Genomic DNA, 21,561 nt, shown 5'->3' with positions numbered 1-21,561 from the left:
CATGTGACTATGTCATTTCCATTTTTTATTTTTTAAAAAGAGCACTTTTAACACTATTGCATGGTGGTGAAAGCTGCTGCTGGTGAGTGAAAGTTGTTAAGACTAGTGGTGAAAGTAGCTAGAAAAAAACAAATTTCCCCTCTTGAAGGAGTGGCCCACTGTCCAGACAAAGAGCTTATTCAGTTTGCACCCCCCGAATGCTATCCAGACTGGAGTGGATTTAGGAGAGGGCCTTTAGGCTGCACACACCCGTCTGTACTTAGTCTGGTAGACAGAATGCAAGGGATACAGCCAGGAAATCCTGTGCTCAAATAAAGATGGGGGTTCCCTATTCAGTCAGCATCTTTAACCTGCAAGGAGGAAAGTGAGCAAGGAGGAGGAGAAGAAAGCTCACTCCCGATCTCAGTGTCTCCCTGCAACTTCCGCAAGTTGTTTCCTACATTCTTCAGAGCTCTGGGTGTGGCTAGGTTAACTTTTGTAACAGCAGCAACAGCAACAGCAACAGCAACAGCAACAGCAACAGCAACAGCAACAGCAACAGCAGCAGCAGCAGCAGCAGCAGCAGCAGCAGCGGTGTCTACTACCAAATGCTAATGTCATTTGTTTTGAGGTACCATGAAACAATAAAACTTGGGTATTTTTTCTGCAAGAGACTAACACAGCCAGACCTCTGGAAACTACTACTCTAATGCAAGGTTAGCCAATGTGGTGCCCTTCAAATGGGATGAATCCCCGACCACTGGCCATGATGAGAGTTGCAGTTCAATGACACCCAGAGGACACCATTCAGATTCCTCCAAATTTTTCAGTGCGGTCCTCCAGCCAAGCAATGTGTACAAAAGTGAATGTACTAGTGCCTGAAAATGCATCTATTAGTAAAAATAACGTAGAGGAAAATGCATTATATTAGGGGATAGACTTGCACAAACATGTACACAAATGTGTGCATTGGGAGAAATTCGCACTAAAGTGATAATAATTTATCTGAACCTAAGACTGGAAAAATGAGAAACTGAGAACAACAAGGTTTGCTCATCCCTATGTAGGATAGAGTAACGAGACTGTGCAGCTTTTGAAAGGGCTGGCTATGCAAGAATAACAGTAGCATAAACCTATTTGAGAGAAGCTATTCAACCAGGGAGTCCAAAAGCAAATAAAATTTCTACAGAATGGATTCAGACATCCAATTAAAAAACCTCTTCATGTGGGAATAATTTCCCCTTCCCATTAACAGCCACTGAATTGCTTTATGACAAAACATTCAAATAACCACCTTTTATGTGATATTTGCTGTTGTCACATGAGCAATTTGGCAGTTTGAATTATACCTAAAGAGAAGGCTGGAAGCAAATATAGAATTAATTTAGCAGATTTCTATACCGCCCTTGAACAAATTTATATCCAGGGTGCTCTCTACACTATTACAATGTCACAAGAAATAAAGCCGCAAACAGACAAGAAAGAAACACTGGCAATTTTTTATAACTGTATGAAAGATAAAAGACTCAGAAAATAAAAAAGGGGTTAGTTGGCCTCTTCAAGCTAGTGCTGCTGGCTTCAAGTGAGCCTTCCTAGGAAGGCTGCACCATGAATGGGGGACCAACAATACAGTCTACTACTACATTTCAACTTCTGAAAAATGTTCAAAAACCGGAACACTTACTTCCGGGTTTTTGGTATCCGGGAGCCAAAACATTTCAAAATGGAGGCGTTTGGGAACTGACGTTTGACTGTACCAACACCACTCTCATTTCAGATAAATTGTTTAGGGCAGGGGTGGCCAACTCCCAAGAGACTGCAATCTACTCACAGAGTTAAAAACTGGCAGTGATCTACCCCCTTTTTGGGGTTCAGGTCAAAGTTGTTGAGTTTTTTTCAGGGAGGATGTAAAATGTTGAGCTATTTTTAGGGGAGCCACAGTTGTGCAGCTTCTTTGGGGGGAGCCAATGATCTACCAGTGATCTACCACAGACGTCCAGTGATCTACCAGTAGATCACGATCTACCTGTTGGACATGCCTGGTTTAGGGATACCTGCATGCTTTCCCCCATAATAACTTTACTTCTAGTAGGACTGGAGCATCTCCCCAGGGGGTCACTGGAAGCCTTCATGGGTGTTATGGCAGTCACAGGCACCAGGTTGGTGATCCTAGGTCTACTCTATCTGGCAGCCACTCTCCAAAGTTTCAGGCAGAGGTCTCTTCTTGCCAACTGATACTTTCTGCCACAGAGATACAGGTCCTTTCAGCTCTCAGTGACACCTGGCAGCCTCAAATGGCTTGTTTCCTGAGGTGGCGAGCCTCAGTAATATGCCACTGTTACGATCTATTTCCAAATGTTTCCAGACTAGAGCTCCCCCTTTGCTAAAGGGTGTCCGGTGTCAGTAGTTACATTAGCACTACTAATAAAACCCATGATTTCAGATTTTGTGCGTTTCTTTATGTTAGGGTCAAATGATATTAAGCACAACACTCTTGCATCCTACCTGCTCGCTGTTTGAAAACTGAACTGGCACGGCAATACTCCCAAAGCAAACTTTACTTTGGTTTGGCACAAGTTACAAGGCAAAGCTGTAGTTGGCACTCTCTGAAAGTTCCCTTAGCCTTGTTATTCCCTTCCAAGAATGTAAAGGGGTGAGGGAGAACTGTTTTCCATTTTTAAATTTAGTGTTCCCTCTGCACAGCTAATGTTCCTCATGGAAAACATCTCTAGCAATTGTGACTATGTTAGCATGCAAGGCAAATGTCGACCTGAAAAGTCTACTCTCTTGGTAAACAGGGACCCCGAGTTTCACCACGGCTGTTACTTCAGGCAAGAAGCACCCTATATTCCATCTTACAGAATGTCTAGCTGGCACAAGAGACCCCCTGGTAAAAGGAGGGCTGATTTTGGAACAGCCCTCTCTTCCTGCTTCCTCCTGCGCTTAACATCTCAGAGTAAAATAAAGGCTGTCGTTTAAATTTACAACCAGCTGTTCTCTAGCTAAACACTGGATGGATCATCTTCCTTACATGAATTAAAGCTGAAAAAGCTCTGGGTTCTCTGGGCACTGAAAAAAGCAGCTGCTGTGTTTGTGCATGTTCATCGCTGAAACCGACCCACACTTTAGGAATGCAGGAAACTTCCTTGCATTTAAGGGGGACCATTCCTCTCTATAGCTCAATAATATCTACAGAGGCTGGCAAGGCCTCTCCAGGGTGTAAGACACCAGTATTTTCCAGCCCTGCCTGGAGATACCAGGAATCGAATCTGGGGGGCTTCTACATGCAGAGCATACATTCTGGCACTCAGCAATAACCCTTTCCTTAACATCCATGCTCTAAGCTACAAATGATCTTCCCCTGGCAATGTTTTGAGAGAACGTGTAGTGCAGGGCACGCCTCAGGTTGCAGCTTGGGTGCTGCACACTTGAAACTTCACATCAGCCCACCGGCACCCGATGTGCCATGGAGTGCTTGAGCTGCCTGAATCATGTTCCTGCTACTGCAAATAACAACACTGGAAACAGACCTGATCTTCCCAAAGGTGCCAGTCAGTAGGGAAGGTTGGCTTGGCTCAGGAAAGCAGGACTACAAAGCACCTTGAGGGGTTCTGGTGTGCTAATCAGTGAGCTTGCTGGCTTTGAAAAGCTATTTTGCCACTTTAGAACTGTAGACATGGAATGGGTCCCTGAGGTTCATCTAGTCCAACCCCCTGCAGTGCAGGGATCTCAACTAGATCATACATGACAGGTGGCCATCCAACCTCTGCTTAAAAATCTCCAAGGAAGGAGAGTCCACAACCTCCTGAAGGAGACCGTTCCAATACCGGACAGCTGTTACCATCAGAAAGTTCTTCCTGATGTTTAGTTGGAATCTCATTTCTTGAAACATGAAGCCATTGGTTCAGGTTCCAGCATCTGGAGCAGGAGAAAATGAGCTTGCTCCATCCTCCATGTGACAGCAGGGGGCTGGACTAGATGGCCATTGGGATTCCCTCCAACTCTACAATTCTATGAAATTGCTGTTATGGATAGTGCGATGTTATTGTTCCCTGGTTGTATGATGCATTGTTAGTATAATTGTATATGTTTTTAGTTGTGCGGCAGTTTCAGATATTCTAAGCTGCCTTGCGAAAATATTGTATTTTGAAAGGTGGTTAATTAACGTATAATATAAAATAGGAATATCTGCATTAGAAAAGCCTTACATTATTTTTGCCATTCAAAAAAAGGGAGGGGAAGTGAAACTTGATACCAAAGCTTGCTGTTAATATCTGATGCTATTGTAGCTGGCAGCTAATGTGACCACCCAGTCAAATATATTTTTTGTTAAATATACCCCAAAATACCAACTTTAAAAAATTGCAGTAGTGTTCAAGCTACTACTATTCTGCAAAGGAATGAACTTGCAAATGTCAAAATTAGCTATTTGAAGAGGAAATGTTGAGAGAGAAAATTTTAATAACTCCCCCCCCACACACACACACACCAAGGAGGAAACTAACTGCTTATCTCTAGTTCATGAATACACTTGGGCGATGGCATTGAAAATCTGAACTTGCTTGTGAACGTTAATGTCAGCTCTTTTTTCCTGCCAAGAAAACATTCCAAAATAATCCTGGTGTCTGTTCCTGGGTCTATTTTGTAATTATTGTAGAATCCCCAATAGACGAGCCTTGATTATCTGAACCTCACTGCTATCTAAAGTTACACCCCTACAGTCTCACCACTGCCCTAGATAAACAGTGCTCCTTTTCACCAGAATTTCCAATTACCCCATCATTTGAAACTTGCATCTTGCCATTCAGAGGAATGTGGTGGTACAATATAAACAGCAAGCCACTTAACCCAGTAGGCAGACATATATAGAAAGCTGTTTACCCGCCAAGTGAGCTCAAATTCTTCATTGATGGGAGGGACCCCTCTTTGAAAGGGACATGAATGGACAGTAGCAGCCCTCCAATTTCCATTCCGATCATTGCTTAAAAGTGACACTGTCAGAAAGGAAACACCTACTGTGTACCTCCACTTGCCTTCTGATCCCCTATTAGTTAACCCCAAAGTGCCTATGTACACAGCCTTAATCCCCAAGTGTATATGTGAACCAGGGGGAAATCTGGAATTACTTGTAAAGTATTTTGGTTACTAATGCAGCTGTTACAAGTGTTGTATTTGGCAAGGGAACAGAAAAGGCACTGCATACCAATTTCGTGAGCCACCGTAAAAGCCGCATGGAGGCCGTCATCTTCAATCACTGCACAGCTGCGCTCAGGAGAGCATATGGTTCCAACGTCAGCCATTCCCAGAGTATCACATGAATGGTGCCCACATAAATCCTGCCGAGGAAGGAAAGGGAAAAGAAAGCATTTGAAGTACAGTTTTGCACCCACAGGCAATGACAGCTCTGAGCTGAAGGCTCTTTGCAAGCAGCAAGACACGGCGGACGATAACAGCCGACACCAGGAGGGCAACGACAAAGTCAACATGAGCAACGCCCTGGGCTCTTCGGCAGACTCGCTCAAAGCTCAAGCTGACAATTTGCTAAGATCAGTCGGAAACCGTTTCCATTTATTGTAAAGAAAGCTGGGTGGCGGTGGGGGGGGGCAGCTCTTGAGTTAACTCGTATACTGTATATATACTGTTTTACTATTCAGAAACACCATTCTAAAAGTGTGGGAAGACATTCCTAAGGAGGTGAAGACAGATGCTGGCTGCGGAGGGTTCGGTGTGGGCCAGGTCTCTGTGTGTGCCTTGCTGGACTGGGAGGTGGCGTTCCAATTCTCTTTTGCCAACTCAGGCTGACATGAGTATCTGCAATGTGCTGATTATCAGTGGTGAAGGCCGTTTTGGCAACTATTCCCGTCCCTGAGCTTTTCAGTGCTTTCCAGAGACTTTCCCCCAGTTGCGGCATAATCTTCTTCCCCTTTCTTCTGACCTGCCAGGCCTGGGATGGTTGCCAAAATAATTTTGCTTTAAGGCAAGGGTTACTGTAGCTGAGAGGGCAAAGCTCATCTGTTTGGGTTCCTTACATGGGGAAGTGCTTGGAGTATCAACTCCTGAGCCGACCTCAATTCCTATTGTTTTTAAAGTGATCAGAAAGCAAATCTAACTTCTGAAAAAGAAACAACAAAACCTGGAAACATCAGAGCAGCCTGACTCTCTTCTCCTTCATTCTGTGATTAAGTGACTTTGAAAGCAGAGTTATTTCTCATGGGTGTGGCTCACAGCTCCATGGAACAAGAAATGATTGCTACTGCTGATCCTTTATCACATAGCTGTCACTTTGAATTTTATATTCCTGCCTCAGGTTTCTTATTCCCTTAGAGATGTATACAGGTGCACAGGTAAATTTATTCATTATATTTCTACCCCACCTTTCCTTTGATTTCATTTATTTATTGAATATCTATACCACCCTTCATCCAGGGATCGCAGGGCAGTTTACAATATAGAAACACAAAACTACATACCATAGTAGTAAACAAAAACAATACCCCACACACAGTTTAAAAAGCCACAGATAGTTTACTTAGGCAAAGGTCTGCTTGTAGAGGAATGTTTTTGCCTGGCAGCTAAAAATATGCAATGAAGGTGCCAGGTGAGCCTCCCTTGGCAGAGCATTCCGCAAATGGAGAGCCACCACAGAAAAGGCCCATTTTTGCTTTGCCACCCTCTTGTTAGGATTTCATAGTAGATTCTGTTCCACCTTAAACAGGAACAAGCTTGGAAGAGGATGTTGAATGTGTCACATGATGTATACTTCCATTTATTGTGCTATTGTAATGTTAGTTACTTTGCTTTCGCTATGGAGGAAGACGTATCTGTACATGCTCTGATATGCTTCTAGAATAAACACTTGTAAATATGCAAGATCTTCTGAGTTTCTTTGTTGTTGCTGCTGCTGCCAAACCACACTAACGCTGGGATGAAGCTCTGCAGGTAACGTGTCCAGACTCCGAGGAGCCTGGATCGTGTTCCAGTTGGCTACCGGAGCGGAGAAGACACCCGGCAGATGCTAACGGGGGGGGGGGCTTGGAGTCCAGGTCTTCAGCGTGTATGCCAACACCTCTAACCTCCTATGGGAGGCGGGCACACAAAGGGCTTCAGTTGGTGATGGCAGGGCCCAGGTCAGTTCACTTGAGGAGAGGCAATGCTTGGAGCTCAAGATGGCAATACATTACTCCCCTCCTCCCCATTTTCTCCTCCCAATGACCCTGAGAGGTACGTTAGGCCAAGAAATACCAACTGACCTTAGGTCACCCAGCGAGCTTCATGGCCGAGTGGGAATTTGAACCCTAGCCTCCCAGATCCTAGCCCAACACTCTAACCGCTACACCACACTGGCTCTAATGGTAAATCCTGGACATGCAATTTTATGCATTGCAGTGTTGTTGCATTATTGAAGAAGTGTTCTAAGAATAAGGCCCTTGATATGGCTGTGTACTTCAAACCCTTGATAGGCACTGGCATTTTAAATCATATTGCAGGATTGTTTAATCCTAGGCTTCTTTTGAAATATTTTAGTTCGGTAGGTTCCTGTGTTGGCAAAGCTGATATACAGTTGATCCATCCCCCAGCACGCATCCCACGATGCTTTGGAGACCATCCAGCTTTATTTGATTGAGACAGGCCCACTGCTTTTGCTTGTAGACAGTGTACATAGATAGAAACATAGGGTTTGAAAAGTTTCCAATCCTGTTCTAACTTCAGGAGTTGCTCATGAAAGTTTTCCGTAAGCACCATTTTAATTTGTGATTATGTGACATGACAAACAACACTTTATGTGTATTGGCAAGCAACGTTTTTCAATTAAGTTCTAATACTAGTGTTTCTGGAGAGCATGGCCACAGCTGTGATATCTGCCCCTCCCTTATCAGGATTATCCCACTGAAGTAAGTGGGAATTTAAGTGTGACTAACAAAGTATGGAGCCACTGAGTTGTTTGGACACATTAACAGCATAAATAATGTGGTTGAAATGCTCATCAACGTAAAGGGAAATGTTTCTGCTTAAAGCCCCTCATTTTGTCCATTGCTCATTCTACAAAATAATATTGAAAAAAGTATGGATTCTGGTCAGGCACACATGTTCTATGCCTGCAATTCTACAGCATGTGCAGCACATTTCTTGCAATGAATGAGTTTCTAATTATTCAGAGTTTATGGTGTAGGTTAGCCCATGTATGGATACCAAAACTGCTCAAAAAGGCCATATGAAGGTAAATGTGGCAGACCCTTGATTGAAAGCAGCACCTGTGAAAACAATTCTGATGCTCCCTAGGAGTAATTCCAATCTGAGTAAGTGGCTTTCCAATTTTTTTACATACGTAAAATACAAAAAATAAAAATACTGCTGTTTTTACAAGAAACCACCCAAGAAACCTATCAGCACGATGCCTTATTTTTCCAAATCCACAATTTCCGTTTTATTCAAATATTCTTTTTACAAATTTACCACTTCCATGGAAATTATGCATACATACTATACTGTTACTATCCCATAGTGACTCTTAGCCACAAGTGCTTAACCTCTTACTCTAAAAATTCTGGCAACAGGGCATTGTAGACACCCTACTTTAACGACTGTTGCTTTATGGATGTGCGTGCATGTTTTTCTATGCCACTAAATTTGATAATTTGCACGATTTACGAAATGTGTAGAATATTGCCAAGTTCATAAAACATTCAAAATGTTCTGTCTAGTTAAGGAAGAAAGCCATCTAATGACTAACACACATCATTAGCTATGCTTCTGCCTAATTCACCAACTTGCAGGAATTTGGCAAACCATGCAAATTTAATGTTTTAAATGAAACAGTATTATTCAAAGATGATACTCAAGAACTATCTTTTTATGTATTATTGGTTTTCTTTTTCTTTTTTTGCTGGTCTATGACCGTAATAAAGATATTATTATTATTATTAATATTGATAATGTTTTAAATGTAATTTATATAAAAGTTAGGCTACAGTCACATACATTACTTACTGGGCCTCCCGCTGAAATTTATTTTCTTTTATTTTGATGAAAGGTGCTTACTTCTGAGTAGGTGTGTAGAGGATTATGCTAGGAGGGATTTCATGAAAAGAAATAAATATTTCATGAAAGCTGGAATACTTTGCTAATTTCACGACCACTTTTTATGGTTGGTAGTATGACCACAATGGTCAGTATGGTGGCTGGCAATTGGATTGGCCAAAGATAGAGCTCAGGGGCAAAAGGATGACTGCTACTGCAGTGCCTCTCTCACTGAAGGCTTCACACTGGAGTATCTCCCCCATTCATTGATTTGAAACTAAGAGCTGTCTGAGACAAAGGGCCAAAAGATATAAGATGCCATTTATACAGTGAGCAATCCTTGCATCTGCCACTAGGGCTTGGGCTGTGAGAGACATTAGAAGCAGCTACTAAGTGAGGAAGTCCTGGCCTGTGTGGGACTAACATCTAGATGCGTCAACAGCCAGTTCTGGACCTGGAGACTCAGCTACAGACTGGCATTTGTTGGAACATTGGAGAACAGGGGTGGGGGGCATAGCTGCCAAGTTATCCCTTTTTTACAGGGATTTTCCCTTATGCTGAATAGGCTTCCTCGTGAGAAAAGGGAAAACTTGGCAGCTATGGTGGGGGGGGAAGGGATGCTCATGGAATTTGCAGATGGCACCAAAATGGGAGGGGTAGCCAATGCTGCAGAAGGCTGAATTGGGATTCAATATGCCCTTAACTGATTGGAGAGCTGGGCCAAAACTAAAAAAATGAATTTCAACAGAGACAAATATAAGGTTCTACACTTAGGCAGATGGGGGACACCAGTAGGACATGTGAAAAGGATCTAGGAGTCTTAGTCAACAGTGTGATACTCCAGCAAAACAACAAACAAACAAACAAATGCTAAAGCTCTTCTAGGCTGCATCAAAAAAAGTATAGTGTCCCAATCAAGGGAAGTAATAGTACCGCTCTATTCTGCCTTGGATCTGCAGTACTGTGTACAATTCTGGGTGGTACAATTTAAGGAGGATATTGACGAGCTGGAATGTGTGCAGAAGAGGGCAACCAAGATATTAAAACGGTTTGGAAACCAAGCCTTATGAAGAATGGTTGGGGGAGTTGGGTATGTTACCTAGGCCACTTGACCTCTGTACCACACATGCATTTTAAAAGAAAGATTCCAGCAGCTGGCCTCAACTTATCTGATATTATTCCAAAGTAGCTGGATCAATACAAAGTCACTGCACAGGAAGTGTACAATGTAGGGTTGCAATGTATAAGGAAATTTAAGGCTTGACACTATTGATTTTGGAAAAAATGAGCAGGACATCAGAAAATCTGTAACTCATTTGACAGTCTCTTAGATGTCAGGATTTTTTGGGTGGGGCAGAGTTACATTTCAAAATTAAAGATAAGGGATTTTGTATTTTTCCCATAGCGAACTCATTTTCTGAGTGCCTTTCCTTATGAAGTCAATATCCACATAGAAAAAGGAGGCCTCAACATGCTCAGAGGAAGCCTGATGTTTGCAGAAGTAGAAAAAATAGGCGGGGGGGGGACAGAGACTAAGATGGCAAAGAACCAAAGTCCAAATAGCCCAATGAAGTCTGAGCTTGCTCAGTGGGCACAGAACTAGCTGACTGTTAGAACACGGAAACTAAAAAACTAGGGAGGAGGAAATGAAACCTCCTAGAATAGGGCATGGCTGATGGACTGAAACACTGAGCAGACTATCCCGCAACATTTTGTGCTAGGTACCACATGCTTAGGGAACCACCACCAAGAGTGACATGTCTGATTTGTACAGGTGAAACTCGGAAAATTAGAATATCATCAGAAAGTGCATTTATTTTAGTAATGCAACTTAAAAGGTGAAGCTAATATATGAGATAGATGCATGACATGCAAAGCAAGATATGTCAAGCCTTTATTTGTTGTAATTGTAATTATTTGTCGTTAAGCGGGTTAATTATAAATGAAATGAAATTAATGAAAGGGAATAGTGGTGATTATTTTTGTAGTATTGTAACTATTTGTTTTATTACTGTGGCATTTCCAAAAGAAAGCATTTGTAAAAATTAAAAGAATAAAAAATAATAGGTTGCATTAAATAAATAAATAAATAAATGCACTTTTTGATGATATTCAAATTTCCTGAGTTTCACCTGTATGTCTCTTCAGCCCTTTGTTTCTATGGTACAGTGGTCTCTGGAGGTACAGCTACTATTATTTGTCAGTTCAAGCATCACACTGAATCATAGCACAAACCATGGTTTATAAATCCACTTCGAACCATGGTTTGACAATTCAGATGCCATGCTAACCATAGTTAATCTTCCTGTTACCTTATTTGGCATGACATCTGTACTGAAGCAGTGTTTTCAGTACACCATGCAATGCCTGCAGTAACTTGTAGTGATGGAAGGAGGGTATTACAGTATATGTTTGTTCACATATTGCACAACTAGATAATTTCTTGTAGAAATAATCCTATACCGCCATAGTAGAATGGCACATTTTAAGCATGCTACCCTGTATTTACGTGAATGACAGTGGAGAAGTTTCTTTAGGAAGATCAAATGCAATCATTTTAGCACAATCGGGGTCTCAGTTAAAATTGACATTAAATACTTAGAACCCATATAGCTATAACTGCTGGCATTTGGTATTATAGCCTGTCCCCTGGAATACTAACACAGGATAGTGGTTTGTTAAGGAAAAGTTACTAGTGCCAAAGAAAGCATGCATTTTGCTCAACAAAATTATCATTTATAGGACTTGGATAACTCAGCACTTGCTGTTACGTTTCAGTACCACTTTCACTTTGATAATTAACCGGATCCCACAAACAAGTGCTGCATGGAAAACGGCAAAGCCATGACCTCTGGCCGATATGTGGTTTTTCTTAATGAGACAGGCGTGTTAACATTATCGTTGAATATACCACCCACTTCTTGAACCACCCAGCTTTCAAGACTTGGCTACTTTTATGTCTTTTGTTAGAATCATCTCCTTCAGTTGTCACATGACTTGGGGAAGGGTGAGTGGGAAATAATATAAGTGGACTTAGTCCAAACTGCTTACTGTATTCTGTCTCCCAGAGCTTCTGCTCCGATTGATCTCAGGTGACGACGGAAATAGATTTGGTGGATTTTACAGAGTGACAATGAAACAGGCTCAAGTAATGAGAAGAATGGAGTTGGTTTAGACAGCTGGAACCCTCTTCCATCATGTGTTTGCCTTGTGACAGACAGTCTGGAGAACATTGTTTGAGTCAACAAGCAGTGTTAACACAGCAAATAACTAGTTTCCAGAACCACCAAATTAGTCATGGGCAGACAGGACTGATGCTCAACATATTGGCTAATGCAAATGGACTTAACATGCAGAATACTTTGGGCATGAACATTTGAAAATCTTACCCTTGGCAGGAGTTCTTAAACAGATCTGGCTTTTAACCAACTACATACCCACCCAAGCCAAATAAATTACATGTCTCATCAATCTTCAATCTTATAATACCAATTTGGAAGCAATCCCACTGAACTGTGTTGTTAACAACTCTACTTGGACCAATGAAGGCTACTACCGTAGGTTAAATTGGTGCCATATTCTATGAAGTGGCTTTTACATTGTGTGGAAGCTCAAATATAAAGCGAAAGTTAACAGGAAACATCAAGAAAACAGAACAAACAGGAGTGGGAAGGAGAATGAAAAAAATCTCACTGATAAGCAACAAGGCAGTTAAGAATTCCTCTAACTTGACTCTCACCTCAGGTATTCCTAAATCTTTTCCAACAGCAATACTGTTAACCTGTCTCAGGGTACTGAGTTGGAACAGGTTATCAACTGAAACAAAGATTGAAATGAATGCAACAGAATAAGCTTTTTAACCCCCCCCCAAACTTCACAAAGAAGAACCAATTTCAATAATATATTGTGCAGGTATTTGTGCAAATAAAAGATGTATGTGGCTTATTGACTCACTAACTCCATCACAGAGACATCAAATTGTTAGATTACTACTTCTACAACTATTAGGCTAAAACTTGGTATATATGTGGTCCAAGACCACAATCACTGCAATTCCTAGAGAAAAAGTCTAAAAATTGGACATTTTTACAGGCCAGCATTCCAGCAGAGACACAGATTAGCAAAATATGTGACTGAATGTTGGATTCTGAGTCCTCTACACACTTGTATCATCCTCAGAAACACACTTCACCTGTTACTAAACACAGATACTAAATAAATGCTAGAAAGCTGAGTTTTGGAGGTAGTAATAGTAGTTTTGTAGTCATTTTCAGTAGTGTTCAAAGCAACCCCCTTAACAGAATAAGCCTTTGTATGTTTACTCAGAAGGAAGTCTCACTGTGCTTGATGATGCTTACATCCTAATTAGGGATTGCAGCCTAAATGTATCATGAGTCCCTTGATAAGAAGAATGGTAACAGCAAACAAGATTTCATGAAAGTCAGTATACCTACTATTACAGATCTTTCCATGAAATACAGTCTTACAGGGTATGCTCTGGGCATGCATGCGTTGTTGTTATGGAGCAAGTGCAGAACCCCTCAAGTCTAGATGGCCAAGTGAGTGGAGAAAGCAGGGCACGATCCTCTGCAGTACAAAGGCAATCCATGTCAAGTCTGAAGCCAACTGTAAGCAAATTTGTTGCAGAGCAAGTGGAACTTGGTGAGACAAACACACTGCACATCCCCCTTTAGGCTCAGTGAACTAGTTTCAACAATTTGAGGGGGATTCTGACCACTGCTTAAAAGTTCGCCGTGAAAAATGTCACGAGAAAAGATGTTGCTACATAACAAGTAAATAAATACATGTTTAACTAGTAACTCCATTTTTAAAACAGCCTGTATTCGGACAAATGTTGTTGTTGTTTAGTCATTTAGTCGTGTCCGACTCTTTGTGACCCTATGGACCTGAGCACGCCAGGCACTCCTGTCTTCCACTGCCTCCTGCAGTTTGGTCAGACTCATGTTGGTAGCTTCAAGATCACTGTCCAACCATCTCATCCTCTGTCGTCCCCTTCTCCTAGTGCCCTCCCTCTTTCCCAACATCAGGGTCTTTTCCAGGGAGTCTTCTCTTCTCATGAGGTGGCCAAAGTATTGGAGCCTCAGCTTCAGGATCTGTCCTTCCAGTGAGCACTCAGGGCTGATTTCCTTCAGAATTGATAGGTTTGATCTTCTTGCAGTCCATGGGACTCTCAAGAGTCTCCTCCAGCACCATTATTCAAATGTTACATGTTTTCAAAACAAGCATGACAAATGTTGCATGCTTTCAAGACAATAATTTCTGAAGTCTTGAGATGGTTAACTTCTGGCCATCCATATATAGTTGGACTTCCGCTCCCGCCAGTGCCAGTCAACACAGCCCAATAACCAGAAATTATGAAGGTTGTATTCCAGCAGAATCTGTTAGTCACTCGTGCTATAGACCATTGGCAACATGAGAGCACATCCTATGGCAATCTGAATATTTAATGAACATAAAGTTAGGCATGAAGAATTGTTTGCATATTGCATTTAGGGATGGAACAATCTGTCCATTTAGGTTATCTTGGTTTCTTGTTTTTCCAGTCTTAAATTCAGTTCTCCACATTTCTGGAGCAATTTGTGATTTAAAAACATCATTGTGAAAATTCATCAGCATTTTCATGACAATTTATCCTAATAAGCTTGCTCTTATATGCAGTTTTCTGCAAAAAAAATCCCCTATATTATTATTTCTATATTACACATTTTCTGCACACTTTCCTCTAATATGTGCATTTTTTTAAACATTGGTTGGAGAACTACAAATTCAAATACCCAGCACAAATTTCAAAAAATGCCTGCTTTTCCATTTGATAGATTCACCTTTAAACTTGAATTGAATCGAATTGCTCCCTAATTCTAATTGTGGTGGGTTCATTTGATAGGTGATATGCAAATATTAGTCTACTGAAGTTCAAAGTGGCCTTGAATAATAAACAGGGATGGAAAGTGTACCTCACACATTTGATCCACAACCGAAAAACAAGCAATTTAGAAGAAGGCATCTGGGTATACAAAAACTAAACAGAGCAGCATTCGGAGCCCATCAAAACATGGTAGTGTGGCTAAGCATCTAGTTGCTAAGCAACCGACTTCATACTTTCAAAACAGAGTTGTAAAAGTTGATCACTCATGCCAATTGCTGCTACTTCTCGTCTTGTTGAAAAAACAAAAATGGGTAAAAAAAAAAAAACTCCACAAAAAACACCAGTAGGCTTGAAAAAGCCCTGTGCCCTGTGAGATGTTTCTCCTCCGACACTTTTACCCTTTAACTCTTTTTCATGTTTACAGTCCAAATGTGAACAGTGACTCATTCACTTCAAATGCCATTAGATGAAGACCCATGCACATTTATTCATTCCTGGATACCTCTCTTTCTCTCCCTAGATTGTGTTTTAATTGAGGAAAATCAATTCAGATGTATCTCCAATGAACTGACAACGCCAGATTTAGACATCAGTTTATATAATCTGAGATAATGGAGCTGAAGTGAGCAGAAGATGTGATGGTTCTCGTGTTTCAGTTACTCCTTCCAAGGACAGCATAGACAAGGAACGCTATGTTTGGCCATTAACTTTGTTGCAAAACCTGCATCCCTTGTTAATGCTCAAAAGAAATGTCAATGGGACAAGGCAAAACTCACATGGACAAAATGTAGGGATCTTGTTTCCTCTACATTATGTTCCTCTACATTGTTTTGATGTACCTCCAACCTGCAACTTAACCATCTCATTCCAAAGTTTTCAAAATGATTTAGTGAGAGAATTAGTAAGGTTGAGTATGGGTTAGACATTTATTACAATGTAATATTTTATGGCCTAGAGTCCACTTCATCAGAAGAGAAAGTGGATTCTAGTCCAAGAAAAAAAAGCTGATGGCATAATAAATGTGTTAACCTTTAAGGTGCCACAACGCTCTTTGTTTATTGTATACACAAAGGATTTGTGCTCTAGATGGCAATTTCATATGACTATCCCACCAGTTCATCCAGTTCATGTTCTGAAGGTATAATGGCTGTCTATCTATATGTCTATTTGAATTGGTTATATATCTGAAGTGGATCATCCCACTTTGGTAATATGGACAGCTCCTAAAAGCTATTGCTACGCATCAGGAGGACACCACATTGGCCATCCCTGATGTGTAGTAATTAAAAATATGTCTTAAGAGTACTGGGTTGCCACCTTGCTAGCTCCATTTCTCTGGGAAACTCTAGTGCATGCATATGTGTGCGACTGTATTGAGAAAAATGCAAGTTGTCAAGCTCTGTTCTCTCCAAAGCAATTTTCTAAAATCAGGTGGACCATCAAACGACTTGCTTACATAAACTGCAAAATTAGATTGAGGGGAGCTAGTCTCAAAGGAGCCTAGAAAAGATTTTGTTTGTGTTGATAAAAATCTGGGTTGAACTCAGGAGACTCCTTCTAGTCCTGCGAGTTCATGGTTGAAAACAAATGGCTTTGGACATCAACAGAAAGAACATACAGGACAAGTGCAGCACGACAGGAACACCATAATATTTCAAGTATTTGGAGGAATAAATAAACATACGAGGGCTTTTTCTGTCTCTCTCCTTACTCCTTCATTGGAGTAACTCATTCCACAAACGATCCCAAGCCTCTCTTTTTCCTGGCACTCTTCAGTGATGTAGCGGAGGAAGGGAACTCTAATGGAAAGTTATGTGTTTTTCTGAATTAAAGAAGGAAAAGCGGAAGAACATGCTGAAGGGGACATTCATGTTGAAGAGTCCTGCTTCATAAACAGTGTCACATGTTCCTCTGGAACCACTCCCCTTAACTAGTTCAGCCAATGCTTCTGGATTCTGGATTATCACTCAGCACTCATCCAGAAAGCTGTATGGAGAACCCTTGCCAGTTCAGAATTCTAACAGATTAGGAGACCAATTTCCACACTGTGGATAATGAGGCATTAGAGCCCCACCCCTCGCCTACCTTGGTGCACCACTTTTCTGCAGCTATGTTTACATGTGGTTTGAATTTACGTTCCCCTCTCTTGAGCCACACATGTTGTGCCTCTCTGGTTTTATTGCTACTTTCTTTTCATGCTGGAAATGCCATGTTAAATTACCAGCAACTAAGCAAGCAAGTTGTGAGCTCCCTGAGGCCACCTCACACATTTTCCTTTCCCTCTAATCTCAATAGAGTTAGACTGGGATTTGAGCCAGAGGTGTTCATAGTTCTTCTTCTCATCTGGTAGATAGACTGAAAGATTGGCAAGCCTACCAGTGCCTTATATTATTACTTAAATGGATTCATTTCCACCACCACCCAACAGAAAATTCAGCTGAGCTTCACCACTGGGTATAAGTTTCGCTAGAAATGTGTTGCTTCATCTTAATAGAGGGATATACATTACTGTTCAGGAGCAACATCAATGGGAATAAAACTTACTTTTATTTATTTTTTAAAAAATCCTAACAGCTTGCTCTCCTATAGTAAGAATCTCCTAATGGTTATACTATGCAAATTATGGACACATGACAGCCTTATGAGAAAGTTAACAGGTTGCAGGTGGAATGAGGACATGAATCTTGGAAGAACTTGTTGAAAGATGAGCATCGCACATACTTTCTCTCTGCTCTACCAGGTGTCAGGGATGTCTTCAGCACAGAAGAGCCAGAAGGCAAATTTCTGCTCACTGGGCAGGATTAAAAGATCATAATTACTGTGATAGGTCATAGCTCAGCGGTTAGAGCACAGGCTTTGCATGTAAATGGTCCCAGGTTCAATTTCCAGCACCTCTTTATTGGGCTGGGAATTGACCCCTGTATGAAACCCTGAAGCTGCCAGTCAGTGTAGACAGTACTGAACTAGATGGACCAATGGCCTGATAAGTTCCAAAAAACCTCTGGTTGGCAACCGTGTTTACAAACACCTGTTTAAATTTCCTGATTTTGCTACAACATAAATTGCATTAGTTCTTCACCATCAGCATACAGAGCTCCAACGGTTCTACTTTGGAAGAAACATCTCATGGCTAGTGCAAATGAGTGCAGGAGGATGCTGCATCTCAAATGGAAACATGACCCAATTGCTTGTTATTTTGTTCAGAAACAAGGGCGCTTCCACACAGCAGTTCATTGTGGACCCAGCACTGCTCATGCATGCAACTTTTGCACATGTGAGATCCTCATCAAATTGCCAACCTATCCTCTCCCCTCCCACACGGAATCCAGAACAACTATTTGCAATGATTTTTTTTTAAAAAAAAACAAGCAAAACTTTAGTTTTCTGCAGGAACAGTAAACCCACAATAAATGGGAAAACACCAGGGGACTACCTTTTCATGAGGACATCACATGAATGCTGTGCAGAACTTGGGCACAGGAGCAACGCCAGTCGACAATAAGCTGCTGTGTGGAAGCAGCCTGGGCTTCCCTGTCCATGTGTACCTATCTATCTCCCCTTTCATTCAGGCTCCCTAGCAGATGCTTGGAATTATTACTGGAACCTCAAGCATCCACTAAACCTGATGTGACACCACCTTAGTTAGCATTAGTGATATTGAAGCCAATGGCGAACAGGTGTTTTCAGTAGCACTTTGGATTCTTTAAGACAGCAGCTAGGAAACCTTTGAACATTTACAACCAGAGATGAATTTAAAAAGAAAGAAAAAAAAGACAGCAGCAATACAATCACAAAGCCCAAGAGAGGACTTTGTGGGTCATCAAGTCCAACACACCTGCGGTGAAGCAGAAGAATGAAGCTGAGGGTGATGAACCCAGCTCCGCAAGGCTGGCGGAGGCCTGAGCGGGATCCCTCAGCCACGGCCTCCTCCCAAACCTACCTCACGGGTGAAGAGGATGGCAGCGTCGTAATGTTCCTCGTGCTGGTCGTCCAGTTGGTTGTGCTGGTGCTGCCACTTGCAGAAGTTCTTGAGGGTGGTGGCCGCGTTCTTGTTCACCTCCAAGCCCTTCTCCTTGTCCCCCAGCACCACCACCTTCACCACCGCCAGGCGGATGTGGTTCTCAATACTGGCGTGCCCATAGAGGCGGGAGGCAATGGTGGCCAAGGTCAGCAGGTAGTGATGGAGACCCTTGCCGTACTTCTTGGCCATGGAGTCGTCGGCCACCAGCAGAAGCTCCACCTGCCTAGCCCGCGAGATGGAACGCCGCTTTCTGTTTCTGGGGCCGGCGGACGGAGAGAAGTTCCCCGACAGCGCCGCCCTGGTGGTGAAATCCGTCTCCTCCTGCCGCAGGCCCAGCTTCTTCTGGTCCAGAAACTGCACCTTGGGCGAGCCGCGCGTCTCGCAGCTGGGCCGAGAAGGCACCGTTTGGAAGCTGAAGTGCTCCTTGGAGAAGAGGTGCGCCACCCGCGCGGACTCCCCGTCGTAGATGCGCTCCCGGGAGGGCTCCTCCTCAGCCCCTTCCCCGCCGTCGTCTGCCAGACGCAGCGGCTTCACAGTGTAGCGGGCGTGCTTGACCGCGAAGTAGCCGTCCAAGCCACCGCAAAGGTCGAAGACGGCCAAGGACTGCGCGCTGCCGTCCACTGTTCCGCGGTAGTAGCAGCGCCCCTTGCCTTGGAGCAGCTGCTCCGCGGAGCCCAGCAGCGCGTCCTTCTCCAGGTCCAACAGGAAGCGCTGCCCGCCGGCGTACAGGACGTAGCCCACCTTGCCGCCCCCCGAGTACGTCTGGTCCACGCGCTCCACGAGGCCGGTGGACCCGCGTGGCTGCTGCTGCTGCTCCGGGCCGAAGAAGGGGGGCGCGGCGCCTGGCGTTGCTGCTGCTGCTGCTTTGGAAAGCTGCACAGCTTTATCATAGGCAGGTGCTGAAGTTGCCGGGGAAACTCCGGCGGCCGAGGCAGCCGCTTGCAAGCTTGCAAGCAGCAGCAGCGCCGGCAGCGGAGGGCAAGGCAACTTCAGCAGCATGGTGGGCTCCGCAGCAGCAGCCGGATAGTCGATTGCCGGGTCGGCGATCCGGGCGGGAGATCGGGGAGCGAACGGGACAGGCTGCTTGAAAACAAAAGGCTGGAGAAGTCTTTGCCGGACGAGTCAAGAGCGCATCAGTAGGAGGGAGACGAGGCTCTCGCAGCAGCCAGGAGGCATCGGAGAAGTTGGGACTTTGCGCCTCGCTCTCTCTCTCTCTCTCGGCCACCGAGTCATCCGACGGGAGCGAGGTCGGCTCTGGCACAGCACCGAGGATCTCGCCGGCTTCCTCCGTCCCCTTGTTTTTTGGGTTGATGAGTTGGTTTGGAGAGGCGGGCGGCAGAAAGAGTGAGTGAGTGAATGTGTGTGTGAGAGAGAGGTAGGAGAAAACAAGCCCTCCCTTGCCGGTCAGGGGGTGGGAGAAAGGTCCCAGATTCTCAAGGTTCCCCCTCCTCCCGCTCCGAGTTTAATGGGTGTTTGGTGGCAGCGGCGTTATCCCCAGTCCGCCGATGTGAACAAGAGGAGAAGAGCGAGAGCTGTGAAGATGAGAGGAGGTGGAACAATGAATTTATAGTGGAATGCCATCCTGCAATGGCAATTTCAACAATTCGTCATTGCAGGCTGCCTCTTAAAGGGAGAGCTTCGCAGCCTCCACTCCCACACTTCCTTCTCGTTTAATCAGACACCGGAGCGCGGGGGGGGGGGGCGGAGAGGGCGAGAGGACCGCTGAAAAGGGGAGGGGGAGGAAGAAAGAAGGACGGGGCGGGGGAGCTTCGCGGAGGTGAGAAAGCGAGCGAGGCGACGGAGCAGGGAGGGGACGTTTGTTCAAGCGGGGCGGGGGAGGAAACCCACCCGATCACTTCTCGGAGTCGTTTAAAGCCACAGCGTCCCCTGGTAAAAAGGTTGATATTTCTTCACCAGCCCTGTTTACTTGCTACAGCCTTTCGCTTTCTTCCCCCGGTGTCCTGCCAGGTTGGCCCCTGATCCTGTTATGGCACTTAGGTCTTTATTGGGCGGGTGATGAGACAACTTTATAGGGACAGGAAAAGGCTGGATCTTCCTGAAACTTTTGCTTGCTTGCTTTCTTCTGCCGCCGTCTCGGCAGATGCCCGCAGGGAAGACGACAACAACACACGTGCGACACTTTCCTGGCGTCCTGCAAGCAGGGCGAGGAGGGAATGGTTAGCGCACCAGAGGCAGCAGCAGCTGCGACAGCACCGAGGAAGGCTGAGGGGGCGCTGCGCTGCTCTGTCCTGCAGCTCCTGCCCTGGGCAGCAGCTGCCACTTCTGTGCAAACAGGAGAAAAAGCCGAGCCCTTTCCCCTTCCTTTTATCTTTATCGCCTGGATTCTCACGGCAAGCCTGCCTGTCATTATTCCAAGCCAACTGTCACTTAGTCTCCAAGGTCTGTAATTTCCTCCCACGCCCAAGAGAAGGGCAAAAAAGGTTAGGAAGAGTTAACTCTTACCACAGTCTTGAGAACAAGGGGGGAAAAACGCCTTCCCACCTTCTGCCCAGCCTAACCCATGTCCCCCTGCCCTAGTGACCTGACAGACGGGCACATAGTCTCAGTTGACTGCCAATTTCATTATTCCACCCAGATTGGCTCTCTGCAGCCCCGAAGGAAGAAGCCAAGGTTGAACTGCCTCTTTACAGAAGTG

At 43.9% G+C, this 21,561-nt stretch overlaps 1 protein-coding gene across 1 annotated transcript in view; it reads right to left on the bottom strand.

The window, feature by feature from the left end:
* Positions 1–20,442, bottom strand: part of ADAMTS5 (ADAM metallopeptidase with thrombospondin type 1 motif 5) — a 44,626-nt gene extending 24,184 nt beyond the window's left edge. The window contains exons 1-2 of the mRNA XM_035115079.3: positions 18,825–20,442; positions 5,183–5,315 (exon numbers count right to left, since the gene is read on the bottom strand). Of these exons, the coding sequence (XP_034970970.1) occupies positions 5,183–5,315; positions 18,825–19,904 (1,213 nt within the window). The 5' untranslated portion in view covers positions 19,905–20,442. The remainder of the gene's footprint in view (positions 1–5,182; positions 5,316–18,824) is intronic.
* Between the last annotated feature and the right edge of the window lie 1,119 nt (positions 20,443–21,561).

This window comes from Zootoca vivipara, chromosome 4, assembly GCF_965207765.1.
Source record: "Zootoca vivipara chromosome 4, rZooViv2.hap1.1, whole genome shotgun sequence".
Classification (NCBI taxonomy): Eukaryota; Metazoa; Chordata; class Lepidosauria; order Squamata; family Lacertidae; genus Zootoca; species Zootoca vivipara.
Note: the sequence above shows the minus strand (reverse complement) of the source record. Positions and strands in the feature narration are given on the sequence as shown.